The sequence below is a fragment of the Urtica dioica genome, chromosome 12, assembly GCF_054948205.1.
Source record: "Urtica dioica subsp. dioica isolate 48M chromosome 12, U.dioica_male_clone48M_v1_H2, whole genome shotgun sequence".
NCBI classification, from domain to species: Eukaryota; Viridiplantae; Streptophyta; class Magnoliopsida; order Rosales; family Urticaceae; genus Urtica; species Urtica dioica.
In genome coordinates, this window is record NC_142767.1 from 10,384,086 (window position 1) to 10,410,519 (window position 26,434).

At 39.1% G+C, this 26,434-nt stretch overlaps 4 protein-coding genes across 7 annotated transcripts; 1 reads left to right on the top strand and 3 right to left on the bottom strand.

Annotated features, from left to right (window-relative positions):
• Window positions 1-1,191: 1,191 nt before the first annotated feature.
• On the bottom strand, window positions 1,192-2,649 carry LOC149379045 (uncharacterized). Its single transcript, XM_089603940.1, has 2 exons — window positions 2,075-2,649; window positions 1,192-1,756 (listed from the first exon to the last, which is right to left on the bottom strand). Exons 1-2 carry the CDS (start codon window positions 2,647-2,649, stop codon window positions 1,192-1,194), a joined length of 1,140 nt encoding a protein of 379 aa, XP_089460066.1.
• A 1,304-nt stretch (window positions 2,650-3,953) lies between these two features.
• Window positions 3,954-5,197, bottom strand: LOC149379046 (uncharacterized). The gene is made up of 2 exons (XM_089603941.1): window positions 4,642-5,197; window positions 3,954-4,360 (listed from the first exon to the last, which is right to left on the bottom strand). Exons 1-2 carry the CDS (start codon window positions 5,195-5,197, stop codon window positions 3,954-3,956), a joined length of 963 nt encoding a protein of 320 aa, XP_089460067.1.
• Window positions 5,198-18,054: 12,857 nt separating this feature from the next.
• LOC149379047 (uncharacterized) lies at window positions 18,055-20,018 on the bottom strand. The gene is made up of 5 exons (XM_089603942.1): window positions 19,574-20,018; window positions 18,890-19,464; window positions 18,639-18,806; window positions 18,243-18,520; window positions 18,055-18,184 (listed from the first exon to the last, which is right to left on the bottom strand). The coding sequence occupies exons 1-5, from the start codon at window positions 20,016-20,018 to the stop codon at window positions 18,055-18,057; spliced, it is 1,596 nt and encodes a 531-aa protein (XP_089460068.1).
• Window positions 20,019-20,697: 679 nt separating this feature from the next.
• On the top strand, window positions 20,698-25,039 carry LOC149379048 (Galactose oxidase/kelch repeat superfamily protein). Of its 4 annotated transcripts, none has more exons than XM_089603608.1 (13): window positions 20,698-20,928; window positions 21,451-21,567; window positions 21,643-21,834; window positions 21,937-22,003; window positions 22,112-22,173; window positions 22,292-22,431; window positions 22,512-22,638; window positions 23,022-23,139; window positions 23,209-23,297; window positions 23,602-23,685; window positions 24,070-24,366; window positions 24,478-24,537; window positions 24,622-25,039. In XM_089603608.1, the coding sequence occupies exons 2-13, from the start codon at window positions 21,451-21,453 to the stop codon at window positions 24,793-24,795; spliced, it is 1,527 nt and encodes a 508-aa protein (XP_089459734.1). In that variant the 5' UTR covers window positions 20,698-20,928; the 3' UTR covers window positions 24,796-25,039. The 4 variants fall into 4 exon arrangements, with proteins under 4 accessions (XP_089459734.1, XP_089459736.1, XP_089459735.1 ...); XM_089603610.1 differs by having other exon boundaries at window positions 20,698-20,893; XM_089603609.1 differs by having other exon boundaries at window positions 20,698-20,889.
• The last annotated feature ends 1,395 nt before the right edge of the window (window positions 25,040-26,434 follow it).

Sequence of the window (26,434 nt, forward strand, 5' to 3'; positions counted from 1 at the left end):
TTATTTCCTCAACTCCTTTGTCGCTTGTGAATAAGTTAGAAACAATGTATTGACGAGGAGCTAATAAGTCACATTGTTTCATCCAAAAGAGTCAAGACTCAATTTGGATACTGGCCAGTTCATTTATTCACATTCCAATGAACAAAGCATGATGTGATATACATTGCATTTCAGCAATCTTGTACATGAATTCCATATCTTTGAGATCTTCACAAAGTTTCTCATGACATCTTCATAACTTAGTACTTCACCAATAGGTCCTGTTAAGAATCACATAGTGAATCCAAACTCTGACTTTCTCAAATGAGAGTACGTAAGCTATGAAATGACATGTCTCATTTCAGGATTGAGGTAAGCATGATGCAATTCATACGTAGTGACTTCGAGACATAAGAGGTTAAATGGTTTGTTCTTATCTTATCTCTAGAAGTGAACTGGTCAATTCGGTACCTTCGGAAGATACCTAGAAGAACTATAGAGTCTCTAACTCTCAATGTCCCATAACCAGACATCATAGATTCTCCTAACAATCGTACTGAGATCAATAGTCTTTTGATCCTTAGATTGCGAATATATTGTTTTAAGCAAACCATGAAGAGTTTGTTCATGCAAATCTACATTTGTCTCTTCATATGTTGTTAGGTTTGTTTATGGAACTATAAGACTAAGGTTTTATCATTCAGACACGGAAGGATGAATGAATGTTTCAGCTTTTATTAATAAATAAGCATTTACAAGCAAGAGTCGTCGTGAGACTTTATTACATCAAATGTACAAAAGTAAAGACTACAACTCTTCCTGTGGGCACCATTGACAACATGTTCTGGAATATTTTATTGAGAACTAGGTCTCCTATCTCAAACTTTCTTGGATTGACGTTCTTGTTATAGAACCTAGTGATAGACTGTTTGTATTGGGATAGTCATGTTAACGCTAGCTCCTATTTTTCATCTACAAAATCCAGTGCGTCATATAGTGACTGCTCGTTCTTTTGTTCATCTTCATGGGCGTGCATTACTCTAAGAGTCTGCACTTGGTGTTCGATCGGGATGATCGACTCGACTCCATGTGTTTGAGAAAATAGGGTTTCCCTGGTCAGCCTCCGTGGGCTAGTTCGGTAGGCCAAGAGCACACCTGGTAACTCTTCTGCCCATCGTCATTTCTTAGCCGTCAGCCTTTTCGTGATGGAGTTCACGATGGTCTTGGTTGCTGCTTCAGCATGTCCGTTTCCCTGAGGATACCGTGGTGTTGACTTCTCAGTTCAACGTTGTTGTTGTAGCAAAATTTTCTTAGTCTTTTAGATATAAATTGTGAGCCGTTGTCTGCCACGATTTCGTGAGGCGTCCTATGCCGATAGATTATGTTTTTCCAACTAAAGGCATCCACGTCGACGTCTTTTACTAGGACGAAGGCGCCTGCTTCCACCCATTTTGAAAAGTAATCTGTCAAGATTAAGAGGAATCTTAGTCCGCTTGGGATGACTAGTATTAGTTCCACGATGTCCATAGACCATTTCATGAATGGGTATGGAGCCGAGATGGAGAACAGCTCTTTCGCGGGTCGTTTTATGTTAGGGGCGTGTCTTTGGCACCGGTCACAGTGGCGTGAGTGTGCCTCGCAATCGTCTAACATTCTGGGCCAGAAGTAGCCATGTCGTTTTATTTTGATGGCGAGTGCTCTTCCACCCGCGTGGTTTCTGCATTCCTCCTCGTGTACGTCTTCGAGGATTCGTTTAGATTCGGCTAATTCGACGTATCTGAGGTACGGTCATGCGAAGCTTCTTTTGAACAGGCTTCCGCTTATAATGCAAAATATTGCACTTCGTAGTATAAGTTTGCGTTTTGCCATTTTTCAGTCGGGGTTGTACCAGTGGTGATGTAATGCATGACTTCATCTCTCCAATCCCCCATTCTATAGTTACTACCGCCGTGACGGTAATGGTTATAGAAGGTTGCTTGATTGTCTCGACTGATAAAACTTTTTTTTTAGGTCTGGATCCGAAGTGAATGCTAATGCAGTTAAAGTGTCTGCGGATGTATTTTCACCTCGAGGGATTCGTCTTAGAGTGAATTGCTTGAATTGGGCCGTGAGGTCTTTTACGATCATCAGATAGGCTTCCATTCGCTCGTCTTGCATTTCATACTCACCGAAATACTGATTAGCTACGAGCTGTGAATCGCAAAAAGCTTGGACTTGCTTTGCCCCGACAGCTGTGACTAATCGTATCCCGGCTATTAACGCTTCGTATTCGGCTACATTGTTAGACGCGACAAAGTAGAGTCTAAATGACTGTTTGATTATTTTTCCGTGAGGGGATGTTAGGTGGATTCCTACTCCTACCCCTTGTTTTGATGATGCCCCGTCTACTTTTAGTATCCAAGTGCCGCCAGTTTCTGCATCGGCGGGATTTTCTCTGGGGAGCTCGACTAGGAAATCTACCAGAACTTGTGATTTGGCGCATGTCCTAATTTGATACTCGATGTCGTATTCGCTTAGTTCCACGTCCCATTTGGTCAGTCTCGTCGACTGGTTGGGACTGTCTAGGAAGCTCTTAAGCGGTTGAGTCGTCATTACTATTATGGTGTAGGATTGGAAGTATGGTCGGAGTTTCCGTGCACTGGAAATGACGGCCAATGCCAGCTTTTCCATAATAGGGTATCATGTTTTTGCGTTGACTAACGACTTACTTACGTAGAATATCGGTCGTTGGTCCTCTTGCTCTTCCCTGACAAGCACTCCGCTAACCGTCGCTTGGGACACAACGACGTATAGGTAGAGTGGTTCTCCCTCAACGGGTTTTGCGAGGATGGGGGGTGTCGACAAGTATGTTTTTAACTCTTTAAATGCTTCTTCACATTTTTCATCCCATTCGAGCTTTTTATTTCCTTTAAGGAGTCGATAGAATGGGAGGCATTTATCCGTAGATCGCGAGATGAAGCGATTGAGAACAGCGATTCGGCCTGTCAATCTTTGCACCTCGTGCCTGTTGCGAGGTGAGGGCATTTCTCTTAGGGCATGCAATTGATCCGGATTTACCTCGATTCCTCGTTGGGTCACCAAGTATCCGAGGAACTTATTGGATGAGACTCCGAATGAACATTTGGTTGGTTAAGCTTCATTTGATACTTGTTGAGTACTTTGAAACATTCTTCCAAATGTTCGACGTGGTCATTTTCCCTTAGGGATTTTATGAGCACATCGTTGATATACACTTTCATAGTTTTTCCTATTTTTTCGGCGAACATTTCGTTGACTAGCCTTTGATAGGTGGCGCCAGCATTTTTAGTCCGAATCAAGGTCCGAATGGCATGACCTTGTAGCAGTATGTGCCTCGATCTGTTATAAATGCCGTTTTTTTATTGGTCGTTGGGATGCATCAAGATTTGATTGTATCTTCAGAATGTGTCCATGAATGACAGGATTTTATGTCCTGTTGTTGCTTCGACTAGTCTGTCGATATGCGGCAGGGGGAAACTATCTTTTGGGCATTCCTTGTTTAGATCGGTGAAATCGATGCATACCCTCCATTTTCCGTTTTTCTTCTTGACGACGACGGTGTTGGCCAACCAATCCGGGTATTTTACTTCACGGATGGAGCCTGCGGCTAGGAGCCTGTCTACTTCGTCATTGACTACTCGTGCTCTGACGGCGGCGAGCTTGCGTCTCATTTGTTTTACGGGTTTGAAACTAGGATCAATGTTGAGCTGGCGAGATGTAACGTCGATGCTGATTCCCGACATATCTTCCGTCGTCTAGGCGAAGGTGGATTTGTTTCATTTTAGAAAGCAAATCAACTCCAGCCGTACATTTCCTTTAAGCTCGGCTCCGATCCCTACGCATTTGGTGGGATCAAGGCCATCGAGCTGTACTTATACAGTCATCTCGGTGCTTGGGGAGTCCGACTCCTCGGTTTTTGGGTCTTCTTCGTGAGCCGGCTCGATGTTCATTAATTGCTATTGTTTTTCACCAGACGTCTCAGTTTTTTTCTTGTCGCTTGTGAGGTAGCAACTGCGAGCAGATGCTTGGTTCCCTCTGATTTCCCTCACTCCTTCGGGTGTAGGAAACCAAATACACTGATGGAATATCGAAGGCACTGCCCTCATTCTGTGTATCCATGGCCTTCCTCGTATTATGTTGTATGGGGAGGGACATTCCAGAACCTGGAATTCCACTATTTTGTTTATTCCTTTTGTCTTTACAGGTAGCTTAATAGTTCTTATCGAATGAGTGGTTACCCCGTTGAAGCCTGTGAGTTGGGTTTGTTCCCTTTCGATCTCCGACTCTTCTATCCCCATTCTCATTAGGGTGTCCTTGAAGACAAGATCCACAAAACTCCCTCCATCGATTAGGACTCTGGCGACTTCATAATTGGACACGTCGATTGTAATAACAAGCACTAGTCGTGTGGATCTGTTATCCTGGGTGCTTCGTTTTCTGAGAACGAGATTTGGACATCCTGTTCTACTCTAGGCCGAGTGGTCTTATTCATCAGCCGTCGCTGATGAGCCTTGATCGAGTTTACCTAGTTGCTACAAAATTTTGAGCCACCTATTATGAAGTCTACTCGATGTTTTACTACGGTCGGCGGGGAATCGGGTTCCCCTTCTTCTGTTGGTCTAGACCTTTTAGGTGAGGGATTACCTCTCCCTCGGTTGTTAAAGACCTTCTTTTTAGGCGAAGATCCTAAGTCGACATTCTTTAGTTCCCATTTTGCGTATTTTTCAGCCAAGACTTTACGCATAGTCTCGCAATTTTCCATCGCATGGCCATTGCTTTGATGGAATTCGCAATACGCGTTCGGATCCCTCGTCCATTTTTTCGCCTGGGGTCCTCCTTCCTTGCTTTCGTCTCCAATGTTGAAAGCGAAACCGGGATGGGCGTGTTGTTTCCTAGCCTGCGGTCCGGCGTCTTGGGGATTGACCTTTTGAGGGTTATTTCTACCGTTTCCAGGTCGTACCCAGGTGTTCGAGGGTGGTTTCTTTTCGACCGTAGGTTGTTTGGCCAAAGACACAAGTTCATCTTCGGCTCTAGCATACTTTGCGGCCCTATGGATGGCATCCTCTAAGGTGGGGGGTCGATTAACGGTCATCTCTAGTCTGAATCTCGATTCATGCCATAATCTGTTCTTCGGAGCGGTCATGGCAGATTCGGGATCGACGTTCAATATTTTGGATAATACCTCCTTGTAATGGACCATAAAGTCCTTCAAAGGTTCATTTTCTTTTTGACAGACCCCCTATAGGTCCGCCATTGTTAGTTCGTCCTCGACGAACATCGAATAATGTTTCAGGAATGCTACAGATAGCTTTGCGAAACTATCAATGGAGTTAGGCTCTAGTTTGGAAAACCACTCTAGAGCGGATCCATATAGGCTTTCTGCGAATAGTTGGCAGTAACCTGCTTCTCGCTCTCTCTCTGTCAGCATAGCTCGTCTCATAGCTACTCTGAAAGACAGAATATAGGACTTTGGGTTTGAGGTGCCATTGTAGCGCGGGAGATGGACTTTCCGACGACTCCAATGAACACGTTGGTTATGTTTTTAGCGAACGGGGTCCTTCCTATCTCAACGACGATTCGATCTATTTCAGGGGCCGAGCTGGTAGCGCTGTGGAATTTTGAATGGACAGCTCTCAGTTCGGCTGCCATGGATTCTTTGAATTTTTCAAATTCTGTCATGCTGGGTTCGTCACTCTGAGAACAACGAAATCCCGTGCGCAGAGGTGTGATAGTTATGACTTCGACCGTAATAATGGTGGTCTGATTCAGCTCGTCCGGGATTTGAGCGGTGAATGTCTATGAGGTCATCGAGGGACGAAGTCCGGAGTTCGCTAGGAAGGACCCGAAGAGTGCTCCTGCCGACGGGGCGGGGATAGATCTATCGGATCGTTCCGAGTCTCCGGGGCGTCCTCTTTGAAGTCCCGCCAAGCTGGAAGTTCGGGCAGAGGGTTTGATCTATCCCTCGGGAGACCTGAATCTCAATAAAATCTAACTGGATGCCCGGATAGAGAGTTCGACCCGTCTGTGCAGCTGACGCCGTGTTCCGAGCCGACTCAGAGGCGGTCATCTCGCCAGATCCAGATCACGGATGCGGAGTATTTAGAGGGGTCGTGGGGGAGTCCAACCTAGCGTTGAGGGCTCGGTTGGTTTCTTCCTGACATTCCAACTTTTTGTTTAGCATATCCAGGATTGCCCTGATCCCCGGAGGGATTTCCTCTCCTGATTCGTAATGAGTCGGAGTGGAATACATGATATTTTGTTTTTGTGAAAGCTGTTTCTTTCGATGTGGGTCTTTTTGAAAATCTCCACAGGCAGCGTCAAATTGTTGATGTCGATTTCGGGATCGCCAACAATCACAAATTATAATATGATATAAATTTGATTTATTTAAATATGGGTCTCAGAAGACTTCGTATAAGAAACAAATATTTTACCTAGAAGAAATGGATAAGAACGAGTAAAAGAATAACAATATCTTTATTGATGAATGAATAAATTACAAATGGGCGAAGTGCCGAAGTGGAGATGGCGAACTCAACAAAGATCAAAGAATTCGAATACAGAAGTTAAAGATTGAGTCTCAGCTTATACGTGCGTAAAAATGAATACAACAATTGCTATTTATATGCGAAGAAAGGATCATCTCTTGGACACGTGTTGATAAGCTCGCCCTCCCCACGTCACAGGTCGGTTAATTCTCACATCCGATCTTCTCGGCGATTACTCAGATTGATCATGACTTCGCTACTCGACTGGTTCAACGCGGGGGATCTGTTTCTTAGGCGACCTGGGCTTGGGCTCCTCGGTCGGAGCCGGACTGAATAATTTATTGGGCTTTGGCCGAACCAAGGCCCAATAAATAATATATATTTAAAAAATTTTATACCCCACACTTGTTTACACATTCGCTTAGTATTATTGAATTAATTTATTTAAATATTTATTTAAAAATTGTGTATGGTGTTTAACTGTTTTAAATAGTTGTTTAAATGTTATAAATAGTTTAAATTTTATTTAGCAGTTTGTTTAGGGTCTTTATACAAAGTAATTGATTTTACTTATTATATTTAATTTTCATATTTTTAGATGCGAATATGACAACACTTAATTTATGGAAAAAGATCAAGAGTATCCCTCGTGTTTAATCGAAATGCGAGATTTATTCCTTCAATTTTTAGAAATATCAGACGTATCCCTTCAGTTTAATATAAATGACATATACCTCCCCTAAAAAAAGGTTATATTACAAATATCACACTTTTCGTTTATTTTTTACCAAAAAATAATTTAAACTCCCCAAAATACCCTTAATAGAATAAATATTTATTTATTATTTTATTAAAAAAATCAAAATCTCTCTTTATAAAGAAAATCCTTAACTTTTATCTAGAAATTTTTTAATTTAATTTTGTTGTATATAGAATAAAAAGTAAAAAATTATTTCATAAAGAGTATTTTGGGGAATTCAAATTTTTTTTTTTTGTAAAAAATAAACGAAAATGGTGATATTTGTAATATAACATATTTGTAAGAGAGATATATGTCAATTATATCAAACTGAAGGAATATGTCTGATATTTCTGGAAACTGAAGGTATAAATCGTACATTACGATTAAACACAGGGGATACTTTAGATATTTTCCCATTAATTTGTTATTTTAAAATAAATAAAACGTAGTTGAACTTCAACTACAAATAACATCTATATAAAGATTTTGAGTGTATTTTTTTCTCGAAAAATGTATTTTAAATTATGATACTTGATTTCTATAGTTATGTGATGATAATTTATTATCTATCGTCGGTCACTTTTAATTTCGATTCCTAATTCCGTCTCTGGTCGTAAAGCCGACGTTCGAGTCTTGAGGGAGATGGCGGCGGTGAAAAGCAAACTCAAGGGTTTTGAGCAAGGATTTACTTTTAGGGGAAACCGATCGGAAACCGGCCGGAAACCGCCTTACCGGAGAGAACCGGTACCGGTTCGACATTTACCGTTTTTGTTTCAATTTACCGGTGCTTTCCGACGGTTTTTTAAGCTTTCTGGTGGTTTTCGGTACTTTTTGGTGCTTTCCGGGGGTTTTCGTTCGTTGCAAGCTTTTTTTTGTCAACTTTCCTTGGTTTTCGGAAGGTAAGTTTTATGGGTTTATCAAATTTTGGGATTTTTTTTCATTTTTTTATCCTTTTTTTTTACTTTAATCCATGATTTCAAGGGTTTGAACAATGAATATGAGTTTATTGGTTGTTTTGTATGGTTTTCTATGTATTTTTAGGTTTAATCTGAATTAAAATGTTGATTTTTAATATGAATCTGAGTTTTTTGATGTTGTAGATGATGATTTGATGATGAATATGATTATGATGTTCTTGAGTGGGTGTACTTGAGATGAATATGATGCTTATGATGTTTAATGATGATTAATGATGTTCTTGAGTTTAATATGATGATGAATATGATGATTCGTAATGATAAATTGATATCATGTATTCGTTGTATAAACTATGAAGTTTGAACTATGAAAAGTATGTTTATTTTTGCAATATATATGTCTAAATATCCCTCGGTTTCCTATATTTTTTGTCGGTTTTCTCTACGGTAAGCGGTTTCCTGACGGTACCGATATTCTTTTTTTTGTCTGAATATCCCTCTGTTTTCTCTCCGGTAAGCGATTTACCCCCAAAATTGAAGTCCCGGTACGATAATAGTAACGGTAGGACGAACCTCGGTTTTGAGAGAAAAAAGAACTGTGGAGAGAGAAACTTGTAAAGGTCTTTTAATTGTAATAATTTGATGTAAAAGGTATACCTATTCGATGTTATGGATCAGAGAAGAGAAATTTCGTTAATTGGACTCAATAATTGATTAAATATCAAGATTAGACCTTAATTTTGAAAAATATCTAAAAATTGACTTTTGACCCAAAATTGGACAAAAATACCCTTCTGAACCCTATACATCTCTTATTCTTCATTTTTATCATTTCAATCTTCTCTCCCATACTCAAATCCACTCAAATCCTCTCTACTTAAGCGGATTTCAAAAGAATCATGGGTAAGATTACTAACTTAATCATTTTTACAAAGTTTATGATTGTATATGATAGAATGCAGCAATAAAAATCGATCAGATCTGAAAACATAGTCCAAAATCTGATTTTTTAACTTTTTTTTTATGATGGTATATGATATGGTAGGATGAGATTTAACTTTTTTGTACGATGAAATTTGATAATAAAAAAAAATTATGGTCCGTACGATGTTGTACGATGCTGTACGATTCTGTATGATGTTGTACAATGTTGTACGATGCACTGTTGTACGATTCTGTACGATGTTGTACGATAGATAAGCTAATTTTGCATAGTTTGACTGTTTTTTGCAGTTTTTTTCAAGGTTAACGACACTTGGGAGAATGAAGACACCTATGGATGTTCACATATGCAGATACGCGTGCATTCGAAGTTCCGAAAGAGGTAACGTACACGGAGTTAGTAGATTTTATATACGAGAAGCTCAAGTTAGACAGATTCGCATTCGACTTAAAACTCAAAGTCCCATACACAATCGGTACAATTCCACTGGGTCCTGCCATTTTGAAGGACAATGGTGATGTTTCGCATTTTATGAAGCACAAATATCGTAATAGATTTCCACTTTGTGTAAGTTAGGTACCGAAACAGATCATTGCGCCTATTGCGTATCAAGGAGTATGTAAAGGGAAAGATGTGGAAGTTGGAAGGGTGTCTCGCAATGAACCAAAGAAGAGACGAAATACTCTTGTTATCGAGGATCGACAAAATGATCCTATAATTGAAAACAAAGACGGTGGCTGTGACGATGACTTGTTTAACGAGTACAAGGGTGTCGAAAACGGTGACGAAGTATACATGCATGATAGAGATTGTAATGACAATAGTGACGAATATGATGGACACAATAGTGATATAGGTGACGAATACAAAGGTCGTGAAGGTGATGAATACGAAGGTGGCAAAAGATAGTGACGGATATGATGGAGATAACAATGGTAGAGGTGAAGAATTTGAAGAATTCGCCAATGCGGAAGAATATGAAGAGTTTGTGGAAACGTTTACAGTACCAACAGGTCATTGGGCACCAGTTTGAAAACAAACTTGAATTGAAGAAACATATCCACATGTACGCGTTGAAAAATAATTTCGAAGTTAGAGTGAAATCTTCTTCGAAAAAGAGATGGTATATTCTATGCAAAGACGAGAAATGCACATGGAGGTTGATGGGTGTCGTGCAGTGTTCTGAGATGTGGGAGATTACATCGTACGAGGGTAAACACTCATGTGCGCGTGTTGTTCGAATAGAGGGCCATCGAGGAGCTGCACTATGGGTCATCAGTCACGTATTTAAAGACAAGTACTCAATTAGCTCTATGGCGGAGTATTCGGCGCATAACGTCAGGGAAGAAGTGAAGATAAGATGGGGTGTGAACATATCGTATCTGAAAGCTTGGAGATTCAAAGAGAAAGCTATTGGGTACGTGCGGGGTACACCAGAACAATCCTACCAGAAGTTACCGTCTTGGTTGTACATGTTGAAGTAAAAGAATCCTGGGACGATAACAGACTTTGTGCAAGACAGTGACAAATTCAAGTATGCTTTCTTTTCTATTGGGGCGTGTCGTAGAGGCTTCAAAGCATGTCGGCCGGTCATATCATTAGACGGTGCATTTCTGAAGACAAAATATGGCGGACAGTTGCTTTGCGCAATTGCAATGGAGTTGTAGATAGCGAGTGTCATGCTTCTTAGGTTTGGTTTTTGAGAAGATTGCGAGAAGCTATCGGTGAAGACGTACCTAATTTGGCGTTCATATCCGATCGCCACGTTAGCATCATACATGGTGTCGAGGTTGTGTTTCCTGGTATCCCTCACGGAGCATGTTACCTTCATTTACAACTGAATGTCCAACACAAGTTCAAGACAGATCATTGTCTCTTTGAACTGTATGATGCTGCTTATGCCTTCAGAAAAACAGCATTCGAAACTAATTTTAGATAGTTGAGACGGAAAGATGTTGAGATGACAAAGTATCTCGAAGAAGTTGGTGTCGATCGGTGGGCCAGAGCTTTCTTTCCTGGAAAACGGTAAAAGTCTAGAACTTATTGTGTACTGAATTTCAATGTCGTTGATTGTATAAACGTCCCTATTTTTATATAGGTACGACCTAATGACGAGCAAAAATGAAAAAAGCTTCAACAACAAAACAAAGAATGCTAGCGCACGACGTTGCTCGAGTTTATTCGATTCACACTCCAAACTTGGTTTTTCGATCGAGAAGAGATAGCGCACAAGTTGAACGCAAAATTGACACCAACGTGGTAAAATGATCTTGCACAGCTAAATAATAAGGCATAGTTCGTCAATGCGTACGGGCTTGGTCTATTTGAATGTCATGTCAAAGACACAAGAGGTGATTTCGGTGTAGACCTTATGGCGAAGACATGCACTTGCGGACTACCACAACAATTGAATATCCCGTACGAGCATTCCATCGCAGCAGCCCAACATCGAAGCGTGGACATGTACTCGTTATGCAGTGACTTTTATTTGAAGGAGACGTGGATTGAAATGTACAAGGAAGCCATATATCTGGTTGGCAATGAAGATCAGCGGGATGTCCCGGATGAGATAAAAAAACATGAAAGTTTCAGAACCTGTTGAAAAGAAGCAAGCCAGTCGACCGAAGAAAAGTAAACAAGGAAGAAGAAGGATTAATCGATACTCATCTCAAGGCGAAATGGTTGTTATCCAGCGAAAATGCGGGAAATGTGGTGGTAGGGGACATAACAGAAAAACATGCATTTGGAGGGATTGAAACTTTAGACGTGGTATTATTTTTATTTTTAAGTTTAAAACTTTAACGTTTATTTGAGTTACATGTTTATAAGCCTTCTGTAAAATAAGTCGACTCACCATTTCTTCCGGAACGTTCGTTACTATTTTTATCTTTATTTTTAAGTTAACTAGCCATCATACCCGTATCTTTATTGGTCTCCCACACATTCTCTATCTCGAATCACTAATAATAATTAATTAATCTTGTAACTCTCAAATTTAAGTGACACACTCAATAAATACTCATCATGCATGAGAGTTTTTTTTTTTATTTCTTAATAAAAAGTTGTATAAAATAACTCGTCAATAAATAAAAACTTGTATAAAATAACTTAACTTGTCAATATTCAAAAAACCATCTCGATAAATTGTCAATAAATAAAAACTTGTATAAAAAAAAGTTACATGTTTATAAGGTACAATAAAAAACACATTCAATCAATAGTCATCAAACCAACTCGATAATATGTTTATAAGGTACTATTATATACAAAACCAAAAAGATTAAAAAAAAAACATCCGAAAATACAAAATCACGGGATAAGGTGGTTGTAGAATAAGTCCACACACTATTTCTTCCTGAACGTTCTCATATTGGCACTTTGAAGAGTGTCAAATGATTCGTTTAGTACTATGTGCTCGACATAGTTCACTACGAACATCACGCAATCACTGCTACAACACAAAAATAAGTAAAAGAATTTGTCAAACTTGTCAAAAAACTTGTCTAAAAAAATACTTGAAAAACAAACAAACTTGTAAAAGACTTGTCAAAAAAGTTGAATAAAATAACTTGTAAAAAAAAAACAAACTTGTAAAAAAACTTGTCAAAACAAAGTTCAATTAACTTGTCAATTTTTTCTTAAAATAACCGGTACAACACAAAAAGTTCTAAAAAAATTGACAAACTTGTAAAAAAAAAAATTTGTAAAAAGACCTTTAAAAAAAAAAGTTGAATAACATAACTTGTAAAAAAAAAACAAATAACTTGTCAATAAAAACAAACTTGTCAAAAAAAAGTTCAATTAACGTGTCAAAAAAATCTTTTTAAAAATAACTTGTAAAAAAAATGTAAACATGTTTACCTATATGCACATTGTGGGTTTTGATCGACTAGCCATGTCGGGTATGTGAACTTAATTTCACCGTGCTCACTCTCCCGGTAAAACATGCGATGGTTCTTGAAGAAACCACCTATGACCACAATCCTAGCAAATGCTCGAGTCCAAGTCTAAATAATAAACATTTTAACAACAATAAATAACCTTTATAATTTATTTAACCACAAATAAACTTAATAATTGTGAATAACATTTTACGTACCTCCATCATCTCCGTAAAGTCCTTTTGATTATTCGGCGACTGCATGAGATCCTTTTGACAATCGAGGACGGTAATGGTCCAGACCTCGATGTCGATCCGAAATGTGAACCAATGAACGTTCTTGAAGTTCACGACGAACAGGATCTCGCGAGCACCATCCCACGGAAAAATATTGGTGCCCCTATACCCAGTCATCGAGGTAATAGTTGCCCTCATGTCCCATTCCACGAGCTCGAGCTCCGTCCCCAGCTCGATGGCCTTCTTGATGTTCGCTTCTTCCTTTGTGAATCAGCCGTACACGTGTTGGACCCACCGACAATCCATGATTCGGACGTCTTGCCGATATCTGTCGAGAGCTCGTTGGCGAGCCCGGATCATGTGAATTATAGGATCAATATGCTGAGAAATAATAAACATATAGCGTTATTTTAAATTAAAAGGGAATGCAAAATATAATAAATAACGTACCGAATCATGTGACCATTTTGTTTCTGTCAACATCATGTCGAAGAAAGCCGTGTCTCCGTCGCACGTCTTCAGGCGAGTAGAATTCATGAATTTGCCGTCCCACTTCTTTGTCCGCAACCACTTCACGAAATTATTAAACTCCTTTAGCCTCGCGTCCTTCAACGGGTTGAACTTGGGGATCGGCTTCTCTGAATACTTGGGCCTCGTCGGATCAGTGAAATCTGCCTATCGCGACGACTTTTGTCGCACTTGCCGATCTGGACATGGCGGGATAAGCTGTGCCTTGTCGCTTTTCCTTTTAAGCGGAGTTATGAGCGAGCGTTGCTTATCCAGAACGTCTTCTCTACGAGGACTTGACGAAGACGTCGACAAGCTCGGCGAAGTCACTGGCCTATTCCCCGATCGCTTCGACGACTCGTGATGCGAAGAAGACGGCGCGTGCGATGAAGACGGCTTCTTCGACGACTGGCGATGCGAAGAAGACGGCTCGTGCGATGAAGACGTCGGCTTTTGACCATCCAAAGGAAGAGGATGAGGATGGGGAGGAGGAGGGGTCCCGCGTTTACGATGACCATCACCTTGGGTCGTGGGAATCTCACCGCCCGACAAGCCAGTTTTTTCCTCGAATAAAATGTTAAGCCTCGTCCACATCGCAATCTGCAAGTCAAAGTAATAAAATATGTCACGAAATTTAAACTTGTCACAAAATTATAAATGAAATTTAAACTTGTCACAAAACTATAAATGAAATATAAACTTAACCCTAAACTCTAAAATGAAATTTTAACTTAACTCTAAAAAGTTAAATTAAATATAATGTTAACTCTAAAACGTTAAATTAAATTTAAACTTAAATCTAAAATAAAATTTTAACTTAACTCTAAACTCTAAAATGAAATTTAAACTTAACTCTAAAACGTTAAATTAAATTTAAAATTAACTCTAAAATGAAATTTAAACTTAACTCTAAACCGTTAAATTATATTTAAACTTAACTCTAAAACGTTAAATTATATTTAAACTTAACTCTAAAACGTTAAATTATATTTAAACTTAACTCTAAAACGTTAAATTAAATTTAAAATTAACTCTAAAATGAAATTTAAACTTAACTGTAAAACGTTAAATTATATTTAAACTTAACTCTAAAACGTTAAATTAAATTTAAAGCTAACTCTAAAACGTTAAATTAAATTTAAACTTAACTCTGAACTGAATTTTTAACTTAAACATAACTTGAATTAAATCTAACCTGGTCTCGCCTGATTCGCGCGATTCTACACACGTTCGTGTTAAGAGCGTGTAAGACCATCCCTTGTGATTGCAGCAGTTGTTCTTGGGAGGGTCGCATTTCTTCCCACATTTCCCATGTTAGGACAAAGGGATCGGGAACGTCGGCGCAAGAGGTCGGTGTGGGCCTCGATCCCACTGCGGGGGTGGTCGGTGTGGGCCTCGATCCCATTGTGGGAGTGGTCGGACTACCAAGACGAACACGTGGAGTATCTACCAAGACATCGGCTTCGTCTGCGACAGTCGCGACTCAATCTATTTCTTCCTCGATATCTCGCGGCTCTGTCGCGTCTTCTCCCTCGACGTCTATGGGATACAGACATTTGCTCGTCTGCGTCTCGAGGAGAGTGAAAAATTATTTCTCTGCTGCCCTTGGTCTCAGCATTTGAAGAACACCCACCTACAAAACCAAAAACAATTATTAGTATTCCAAAATAATGTAACATACATTTAATAAAAGTTAAATAATAAAAAGTACCGTTTTCTTATTCAGGACGGCCTCGATGTCTTTGCCCATGATGACGACATTACTCGACCATGAGTGCATCATGGGCACATGAATCCCCTGGTTCGACCCGAACCTCATCCCGATCTCTGGGATAGCCTCGTACGCACAGTAATGAAGGGTATGAAGATTACCAGTCAATGTGTACTTGGCATCTTTCTTAGCCACGTCCGGCTTGTCCTTCAACTTCTTCTGCAACATCTCGTGATAATGCGTTAGGTTCACCGAGAGGCTGGAATACGTCTCCGCCCAACTCAAATTTCCCCAAAGCATCTTGAAGAAGAAGGGGAGGTCTTCAACGATGTATAGAAATTTCTGCCACCTTACCTCGATGACTTTGTTGGCCGGATGGCCCATAAGATACCCATACACAAATACGAGCAGTCCGAGCTTGAACGCATCGTCATGGCTCTGACATATGGTGAACGCATTGATCAACGCACTCAACTTGCATCCGACGACGCCGTTCAAGTGGTTTGTGATCAATCGGTCGCAGTTTCGCTCGTCTTGTTCGGCTTTGGTCGGACCCTCTTCATAGCTCATCCCCGAGACGAGTGCGTACTCGAGGCGTCCGAATTTTACTCGTTTGCCTCCGATACCAAAATGTATCTCCCCCGTGTTGTCGCCTCGATCTTCTTTTGAATGAGAGTATGTACGAGCACCGGTGAGAAACCGAGCTCGCCCTCCGAAAAAAATTGCTCGAACGGAGTCTCGAGGATTCGATCTTTTATCCCGAGCTCATCGAATCTCCTCCGTACCAGCTTCAAGATCTCTGTCCCACCGTAGGTGATATGACCCGGGAATGAGACGTTGTATATGTAGTTCAAATTGTCCTAAAAACGACAAAATTAGGTCAGAATCATAATTCATCGTATGACATCGTACAGACTTGTATAGCATCGTATAAACAAAAAATCTGAATTTTTTTTAAAACTATCGTATAGGATCGTACGATATCGTACAACATCGTACGATAAATTTTATTGGAAAAACTTAATCCCATCGTAAAGCATCGTACGACATCGTATGACATCGTACAGCTGTATGAATTTCATCGTACGATATCGTACATCATCGTACTACATCGTACGATGCATCAACCTCATCGTACACTGGCCCTAATTTCAAACCCTAGCATTCTAAATCCGACCCAAATCATCTCAAATAAACTCAAATCAGATAATAACTAAGTCCTAAACCCTATTCTAACTATTTTCAATGAAGTTTAACAAGAAATTACATGAAAACTTACCTTGTTACTTGGTTTTGAAGCTCGGGATTTTTGAGATCCACCGCCGTCGGAAACTCCATCATGCACCATCGTGAGTATCTTCGATCCGTTCGAAGACAGATGCTCGTACTGAAGGCATTGAAAATGCTTGAGGTATCGAACGCAGTGAGATACTTCGTATGGACTCATATATGCTCGTATGGAATCGTATAAGCTCGTATGGACTCGTATATGGTCGTATGAGATCGTACGGGTTTGATTTCGTTTTTTTCGAGTGAGGTAGAGAGAGAGAGCGTCAATGTTAGAGTGTTCAATACGTTCAATATGGTCTAGATATTTCATTAAGTTAAGGGAAAATGACATATTTATACCCTGTGTTTAGGTGTAATGTCGAGTTTAACCCTCAGTTTTTAAAAATGTCGAGTTTATACCTTGTGTTTAGTTTAAATGATGAAATTATACCTTGAAACAGATAACTATAACCTAAATATTCCTTTTCTTGACTTTTTTTTAGATGTTGACTCTGATTTTTCTGTAATTCCCATTTTACCCTTAAAAATATAATATATAAAAAATTAAATAATAACAAAAAAATCATTAACGATAATACTGCTCCCTTAACTTGTACCAAAGAAGTCTGATATATCATTCCCTTCATAATATTGTTCCAAAACACACAGATCTGATCATAAATATTTGGCTTATAAGCACTTTAATTCGTTCCAAAATACACAAATCTGATAATACATATTGGGCTAATAAGCACTCTAATTTGTTCCAAAATATATAGATTTGATACATATTTTCATCAATTCATATCTACTTCTAATTGTTCCAAAAATAAACCGATATATATCTAATGTAATCTGTTCCAAAAAGGTTCATTTTTTCCTTCGAATTCTTTGGTTCTACTTCTACACTGCTCCTCGGGTGTCTTGAGATGGTCCTTGATTCATCGGAACCTCGTCAGCTTGTACCTAAAAAAAGCCAATATTAGGAGTGTACATTGTTGGAACAAAAAGGCAATATTTGAAGTGTTCATTACCTGCGAGGTTTGCCTTCTTTGTCTGCGTCTTTTTTGGTGTGTGGCTGAGACTCCTTCTGCGCGTGGGACCTTGCAACTTCTGATGTTGTGACCAAACATCAAGCAGTTTCTGCATCGTTTAGTAGCTGATTGGCCAGTTGCCTTTGCCGGTTCATCACTGCTCCGTATGCGCACCTTCTTAGGACGGCCAGACTGCTTCTTCGCGACAGGAGGGTTGAGTTCCATGTTTTCGAACACGGGCCACATAGACTCGTCCGGTATGGGATGGCAGAGAGTCTCGTAGCACTTCTTCCAAGCCTCATTTGTAAACCAAGCTGAGCAGTAGTCATCTACATTTCCTCGAGTGTATGTGATACAAGCACAAGCATGAACGCACGGAATTCCTCTAACTTGCCATTGTCCACATATGCAGTATTTGTCATTAAGCCGCACAACACATCGCTTGTCGTCAAAGTCAACCTGAAATTCATATTCACCAACACGATAAACCCTTGCGTACCGAGCTCTGTTCAGCAACTTCTTCAATCTTGATCTGGCTCTCGGTGTTAGCCGGTCTTCATTCTTTAACGCGGCCTCACGTCTAGACCACATCAACGAAAACAGCTTCACGCGTAGACCTTCCAAAAGTGCAATCATTGGCTTGTACCTGACTTTGTCCACCCAGACATTGAATGACTCTGTATGGTTGTTTGTCACATGTTCTACATGGTGTCGAGTGTCAAAACAACTCAATGACCAATGATGTGGAGGTATATCGGACAACCATCTATGTGCATCTGGGTTTATGTAACGAACCTGTGCAAAAGGTTTTAAAGCATATTTCACAAATAAAGTTTAAAGAATATTTCACAAACAAAGTTTAAAGCATAGATAAAAAAAAAAAAAAAAAAAAACCCCGTAGTCAAACACAGACCTCGTTTAAAATACGCTTGAACTCTTCAAAGTTTCCAGTCTCTGTAGCTGACCAGAACTTGTTTCTCAACTCAACATCGGAGAATGATTTCTGAAAATTGTTCTTGAGATGGTAACAACAGAATCTATGAAGTGAACCCGGGAGTATAGGAGCAGCTTGCAATATTCCCTACAATAAAACACAAACTGTAATTATTATTCTCTAAAAATAATAAACTGTTAAGCATTATATAAAGATATAAAATTGTTTACCTTTTGCCGATCACTCATGATACACCAAGGAATTCCGTTGTTGTTGTCTCCGATAGCCTGTCGAAGATTAGTCATGAACCACTTCCAACTGTCATTGTTTTCGGCCTCAACTATTGCAAAAGCTAAGGGATAAAACTGCATATTGGCATCAACTCCAATAGCCGTGAGTAACACGCCTTTGTATCGACCCTTCAAATGACAACCGTCAACGCCAATGAAAGGTCTACATCCACTTAAGAATCCCTCTTTTACACCGGCGTAGCACAAAAATATCCTTTGAAAGGTTGGAATAGCATTAATGTCTTCTGGATTTGTGTCGGGTGGGAACTCGCTTTGTAGAACTACCAAACTGCCCGGGTTTGTTTGTAAAATCATTTGAGCATAACACCGGAGTTTTTTGAACGACTCCTTGTGATCTCCTTCGGCCTTTGTTCTAACTTTTTGTCTTGCTCTCCAAAGTTTTACGTTGCCAACATCGACTCCGTAGTCATCTTTGAGCCAGGAAAACATTGAGTGTATTGAAATGTCGGGATTCTCGCGTAGCTTTGGACCAAGCTTCTTCGCAATCCAAGCAGCTGTGACATGACAGTTATTCATAATTGCTTGACATGAATGCGAGTCATTGATGTTTTTTTATCACAAATGACATTTTATCCGGGGCTAGCGAGGCATGAACTCTCCAACCACACTCTTCGGCCTTGCAGTGGACCGTTACCCTTGATTTTTCAAATTTCACTTTCCTCATCTCAAATCCCTCTTGGATCGCATAATCATTGAGAATAGAACCAAATACCCTGTAATTCTTGAACGTTTGCCATTGCATAAGCTTCACTTTTCCACTTTGTTCACCAACTTCCACTTTAGGAATACATGCATTTGGGTTATTCACATCTTCGTTAGCATTGCCCGGCCTTTCATGCCCCTCTCCTTCACTAACATAATCAATTTCTTCATCCTCGTTGCAGATATCTTCCTCAATTTCCTCACTACTCGGCTCATCTTCTTCAATCCATGACTCATCCTCACTCTCATCCTCGGCAACAATCCCTTCCCCGGCCTCATTCACATCATCGGCATCACTCCCTTCCTCGGCCTCATTATACACGGCAAGAATCGTGTCAATAGACATTTTCGAACTTGCGCAAAATAAAGACACCCAACAACTGATCCTTCATTCACAAAAAAAAAAAAAAAAAAAAAAAAAACCATAAAAATAGTTGTTTTCACAATAACAGTGAATATCGAGCAAAACACACAAAAAAAAAACATGAGCTGATTAATGAAAACCTTACCTTAAACACACAAATTCTTTCCGAAACCCAGAATCAGAGAAGAAAGCGTCAAGAATCCGTTGAATACGAAGAGTCTCTTTTTTTTTTGAAACACGAAGAGTCTCTCTTTTTTTTGAAACACGAAGAGTCTCTAGTCTGGTATGTTACGTTTCAGACTTTCAATTAAAATAGTGTTTAATGAATATTTTTTATTATTTAATTTTTTTTATATATTGCATATTTTAAGGGTAGAATGGGAATTAAATAGAAAATTTGGGTCAACATCTAGGAAAAGTCAAGAAAATGAATATTTATGACACAATTATATGTTTGAGGGTATAATTTCGTTATTTAAACTAAACACAAGGTATAAACTCGACATTTTTAAAAACCGAAGGTTAAATTCGACATTACACCTAAACACAGGGTATAAATATGTCATTTTCCCTTAAGTTAATGTCAAATTAGATATTTAATCAATTTTTAACGGCCCCGCTTACTCTTATTAGTATGGGTCTATGACGTTTCCCAATAAAAACGGCTTCAACTCGGAAAGAGTTTGACGGAGTTAACGGAATCTTCAAGATCGAGAGATCTACGGTGACGATCGACACTTCAGGGTTTCAGACCACCGTCCGATCCACTCGCACATTGTCTTCCAGATCCTGCTCCTCGGTCGATTTCCTGGATCCTCTCTTATCTCAAGCTTCACTGGCTCGCGGATCTAACGTATGTCAGTGCTCGAATATCTCTTTGGCGGCTGAGAATGTTCGAAATCAAAGTCCACTTGCGTTTAGTTTTTGTTCTTTTCGTTACGCTAAGACAGCATAGGCATAGCTGTATTTTAATCTCTCGCAATGTTAATCCCGATCGGTCAGTTTCTCAATTTATTGTGCTTTGACAATTAGTTCAACCCTTGATTTTCTCAAAGAAATTGATTGAATTCTCAAGATTTTCAAAGGAAAGCATAGAGAAGTAAATTTCAAAGTGGTACTCAAAGATTATGCAACATTTGTTCCGTTTTTTTATTTTTTTTTTCCCCTGTTAATTGCATTAATTTAGTTAGCAGGGAATTGGATTTGTTGATAACGAGTACTTTCGAAATTGGAATATTCAGATAAGAGCAACAATACTCCCAGTGAACTGGTTTAGCTGTAAATAAAATAAGCTGTTTTAAGTCCGAGTCTTGGAGCCTGGTGCTGTAGTGTGTTGGGTTTAGAAGAGTAAAATAAAATAAAAGAAACTCAGATTACGATTGTATTAAAATGAGTAAGACCGACCTGCCTGCAGATGGGAATGGAAGAGACAAGGAAGGATGTGGATATTAGCAATTGGCAGTCCGAGATTGGTTACGACGAGTGGATGGCCGTCCCTGTATCTGGTCCTCGGCCATCGGCTCGATACAAGGTAACTTCGTTGTTAAGAAACCTTGTTCATCAATGCTTAAGTTTGAAAGTTTTGAATGATGTTTTATCAATGTAGCATGCAGCAGCGGTAGCAGGGGAGAAACTATACATCGCTGGAGGGAGTCGAAATGGACGTTACCTATCTGATGTACAGGTGTTTGATTTTAGGACTTTGGAATGGTCTGATGTAAAGCTTATATCAGATGCGGATAAAGCTCAAGACAGTGACTCGCGGGAGGTTCTTGCACCCATCTCTGGTCACAACATGGTACGTATTCATCCCATATTTATGTGATTTTTTATTTTTTTATTGTGATTTGGTTCTAATTTGTTTCGATAGTTACTAAAGCTGATTGTCTATTTTTGGCAGATTAAGTGGGGAAACAAACTTCTGCTTCTTGGTGGACAGTCAAAGAAATCATCTACTGAAGTTATAGGTTTGTGTTATCCAGAAATTATGTTCTTGTGTTCCAACCCTTACTATTTTTCTGCCTCATATGCATTGTGTTTCAATTAGTCTCTTATTTAATTTCAATTATGCGTAGTTTGGTTCATTGACTTGGAAACACATCTCTGCGGAATTATGGAGACCTCAGGAAAAATTCCGGTAACTGACCAACTTCACACATACTGAGCATTGACTTGCTTCACACATGAAAATTAGTACTTGTGTCATAATGTGTTACTAAATTTAACATTTGATATACTTTTGGAGTGTATTCCAGATAGCTCGTGGGGGACAATCCACGACACTGGTTGGTTCTAAGCTTATAATGTTTGGTGGTGAAGATAGGAGCAGAAGACTGCTGAATGATGTCAATATTCTTGATCTAGAGACAATGACTTGGGATTTATTGGAAACCACGTGAGTATATACTGTTTTTGTTTTACAACCATTTGTATGGCTTTGGATCGATCATCATAAGCATTTTCATATCATGATAGGCAGAAACCTCCAGCTCCTAGATTCGATCATACAGCTACAATTCATGCAGAACGCTACCTTTTAATATTCGGTGGTTGTTCTCATGCTAATTTCTTCAACGACCTTCATGTGCTGGATATGCAAACAGTAAGTTTTTATATATTTTATTTACTACCCTTAATAATCAGTTTATGTCGTTTAGTGTATTTTTTCAAATATCATTTACAATTTGATCGTGCGAACATGACACAAAGGTTGACATGAACATTCATCCATGTTTTTTTCTCGTATGAACTCAATCAATTGACTCATGTGTTAGTTCTCAGGGATTTAGAATATAAGAAAGGCATTTAAGCTCCACATTTTGAATTTTAGAGCTCCATAGGAAACTGCATGCTGTGATCAATAGTTTGGAGGTGTTGAATGCTGGTTATATAAGCCTTTTCATATGATATAGATTAGGGTGCTTTCTTTGGTCTCCTTTTTTTCTTGGACAATATTTTACATCATACGAGTCCTCGCTGTTGCAGTTGGAGTGGTCCCAACCACAAATTCTTGGTGATTTGGTGGCAAATCCTAGAGCAGGTCACGCTGGTGCAGTTGTGGATGAAAATTGGTATATAGTTGGTGGCGGGGATAATCGTAATGGTATGTGCAAAACTTTAAGTTTACTTATCATGCTAGTTTCTCTGATACCAGATGGTTATCTATTTACAGGTTGCCCGGAAACTCTGGTCCTAGATATGTCTAAACTTGTCTGGTCAGTGCTGACAAGTGTGAAGCCCAGAGATCCTCTTGCTAGTGAGGTTATTACTCTCCCTTTCTTTCTTTACTGTACCTTTCTGTGGTAGCGTCAAGCTAATCCAATATTCTTCTGAAAAGGATAAAATAAAAAACCCTATATATATTGATATGTTATTCAATGTAGTATTTCATATCTTCTTTTATCTTTGACCAGTGTACGATTTATTGTATCTAGATCTCCATGTTCTTATGTATACACATCAGTCATTGTAAAACCAACAACTATATCTGCAATGACCTAGCTTTATGCTTAAATGAAACGATGATGAATGTCATGTCTGATGCGCAGTGTAAATTTGTTCTCAGGGTGTCAGTGTCTGCGCGTTGTTGATTGAAGGACAGCAGCATCTAGTTACCTTTGGAGGCTATAATGGAAAATACAGCAATGAGGTAAACTTTACATTCTTTGCATTTTTTTTACCAAATGTAACGTTACATTCTATGTTGTGTATGTGAGATCAATTTCTTAAGAAAGTCAGGTTTACACCTATCAAACAAGAACTGCACATATAGATTTGAACCACCGAAATCATCGCCCATATAATATCTCTATGTATACGTATGATAAAAGTAATAACTGCACTATTAATAGAATTTAAATTGTGAGCGTCACAGTCATGCAGTGACTGCCTTGCTCGTATTTAGCAATCTACATGGTTAAAATTTTGAAAATATATTTGGGCCTCACTGTAAGATTAAGAACTACAATTCGCTTTGATTAACTTTAAAATTATGAATTTTACCATATGAATCACGAGTCAATCAAAATTTCAGGTTTTTGTTCTAAGGCCGAAGCCGATTGACTCGTCACGACCGAAGCTTTTGCAGTCGCCTGCAGCGGCTGCAGCGGCCGCGTCTGTGAGCGCGGCGTATGCATTGAGCAAAACAGAGAGATCAGACTTGAATGGGTTTGCCAATGTGTCTCCCGTAAAAGACATCACAACTGAGATCGAGGCAGTAAAGCAAGAGAAAGTTGTTCTGGAAGATTCACTTTCGCTAGTAACAGCTGAAAACTCCGTGTTGAAGCGAGCAGTTGAAGAAATCAATATTTCTCGGGATGAGCTGGGGAAGGTATTCCTTTTTTTTTTTTAATTTTTTTTAATATACATTTATTATTAACCAATTACTTATCTCTCTTGTTCCATCCACTTAATATATATTCGTTTCAATTGTGATTGTTAGGAACTTCATTCCGTCCAAGGTCAACTGGTTGCCGAGAGATCGCGATGCTTCAAATTGGAGGTCAGAACTTATGTTTTCCGTTTCCCTCAGAGTCCAGTTCCATTCTGCAACTCTCTGATATTTGTAAAATTTTATATTTTACAGGCACAGATCGCTGAATTGAACAAGATTTTAGAATCGATGCAATCCATAGAGGATGAAGTACAGGAACTTAGGAGAGCGAAATCTGTATCGGAACGTGGTATGGAGATTGCTTCTGCCCCTGAGAGGCAAAGCTCGGGTGGCGTCTGGAGATGGATGGGCGCCGCAAATGCTTGAAACTTCATCACGGCTCAAGTATGAAAGCATTGCTATCTTTTTTTAGAAAATCAGGCAAATTTCTGTTAGCCTGAATGTTTGTCAGTTCCTTGAGGTTATTCTTTTTCTTCTTGCCTACTCCTATATTTATTTTATTCTTCTTTGGGAGACTGACAGTAAAATTGGGTAAATGGATATTGCACCGCATATATTCTTATTATCTTCATTAATATCTTCGATTAATTGAGATCTTTCTATTTACTTTCGTGAATTTTTCTATCAATATATATACATCATTTAATTTGTGTGTGTTATTCTTTATTAAATGTATGTAATGCGAAACGTAGCCTTCAAAAGGTGGAAACTGCGTCCCGTTCAATTGACAGTCCAACCAAGTATGTAGAGAGAGACTTAAAATGACTTTCAATACATAGTTCACTAAAAAAAATAGAGACACGCACTATAAATGCTGATTGCTTCTCTCCTATTAGTTAACTATTTTGAGCTACGGCATATATCTTTTTAAATACGATTTTTAGTATGAACTAGCTAATCCCAAACTATTGCTTTTGCAAAATAGCCATAGTTTCATTTGTTTGGTAAAATAGTCATCTCTCAAAAACTTTAATCCAGGATTGAATTAGACTTAGGGTACCCGCGCTTCCGGCTGTAGAACTCCTCCGCCCCGCCGAACGCCTCGAGGTCCTCCACGATCACGCGCTTCGTCGCCGGGTCCATCGCCAGTGTGTCGAAGCTCGCCGGGTGCTGGAACGCCACGTGGCTCCAGTAGGCCCCGCCCCCGCCGTTGGTGTAGAGCCGTCGCTGCCGGTTGCGCGCCCTGAAGGCGATCCGGTTCCGCCGCCGCCGTCGGAGCGATCGGGAACATCGCGAGCATCGAGGACGCAAGAATCGCGTCGCCGAAGAATGAGATGTTTCGGTTCTGCTTTAGATCCTCGTTTCGGTTCTGCTTCAGATCTGTTGGATTTCCAGATTGTCATTAAATTTAATCCTGCCTCGATTAATTTTAATCCAGTCATCATAAACCTTACATTCTGTCTTTATAGTTCGTTGGGATTAAATTTAATCCAACCTAGATTAAGTTGGCTAGTTTGCTTATAGTTGACAAACTATGGCTATTTTGCAAAAGCATAAGTTTTATTTGGCTATATAGCCGCTTCACCCTTTTAAATAAACAAACATCTATTTTTTTTTTTTTTAAGTATAAACAAACATCTATTTATCATGCAATTTGTCATGGCTGGATAATTTTAGACAGTACATGTGACACATTTTTATCAAGAAATCTTTGTACTAACTTCTCCTTAAAATTAAGGTTTCGGACTTTAGTCATATTTTATTTTTAACTTCAAACTCTTTTGATGGTTTTCAAATTTCCAGTTTTTGTTTTTTGTTTTTTTAATGAACAATAACATGTGCACACAACGTAATAGGGTGTATTATTTAATCAAATACTTTATACTATAAATAATTGTTTTTATAAATTTATTCGTACCATGATAATTGAGAGTAAATTAAGCTCTTATAGATTTGTATTTGTATACATGGAACTTATTTATTTATTTTGTGAACGTATGGCAAATGTTCGTTTTATTCAATATTAATAATAGTAACACATATATGAAGTCATAGCTGTAGTCAC

Bases quoted from the DNA above. Each gene is read 5' to 3' on its own strand.
- LOC149379046 (XM_089603941.1), bottom strand. From the start codon at position 5,197: ATGGTCCATTACAAGGAGGTATTATCCAAAATATTGAACGTCGATCCC. The intron at 4,361-4,641 runs GTAATCCCTCAC...CCAATTATGAAG, and splicing joins CTTTAACAACCGAGGGAGAG to TCGCCAGAGTCCTAATCGAT.
- LOC149379047 (XM_089603942.1), bottom strand. From the start codon at position 20,018: ATGTCTATTGACACGATTCTTGCCGTGTATAATGAGGCCGAGGAAGGG. The intron at 19,465-19,573 runs GTTGGAGAGTTC...GTCATGTCACAG, and splicing joins CTGCAAGGCCGAAGAGTGTG to CTGCTTGGATTGCGAAGAAG. The intron at 18,807-18,889 runs GTAAACAATTTT...GTTTTATTGTAG, and splicing joins TCATGAGTGATCGGCAAAAG to GGAATATTGCAAGCTGCTCC.
- LOC149379048 (XM_089603608.1), top strand. From the start codon at position 21,451: ATGGGAATGGAAGAGACAAGGAAGGATGTGGATATTAGCAATTGGCAG. The intron at 23,298-23,601 runs GTTATTACTCTC...ATTTGTTCTCAG, and splicing joins GAGATCCTCTTGCTAGTGAG to GGTGTCAGTGTCTGCGCGTT. The intron at 23,686-24,069 runs GTAAACTTTACA...TCAAAATTTCAG, and splicing joins ATGGAAAATACAGCAATGAG to GTTTTTGTTCTAAGGCCGAA.
- LOC149379045 (XM_089603940.1), bottom strand. From the start codon at position 2,649: ATGGAAAAGCTGGCATTGGCCGTCATTTCCAGTGCACGGAAACTCCGA. The intron at 1,757-2,074 runs GCAATTCACTCT...ACCGTACCTCAG, and splicing joins GACCTCACGGCCCAATTCAA to ATACGTCGAATTAGCCGAAT.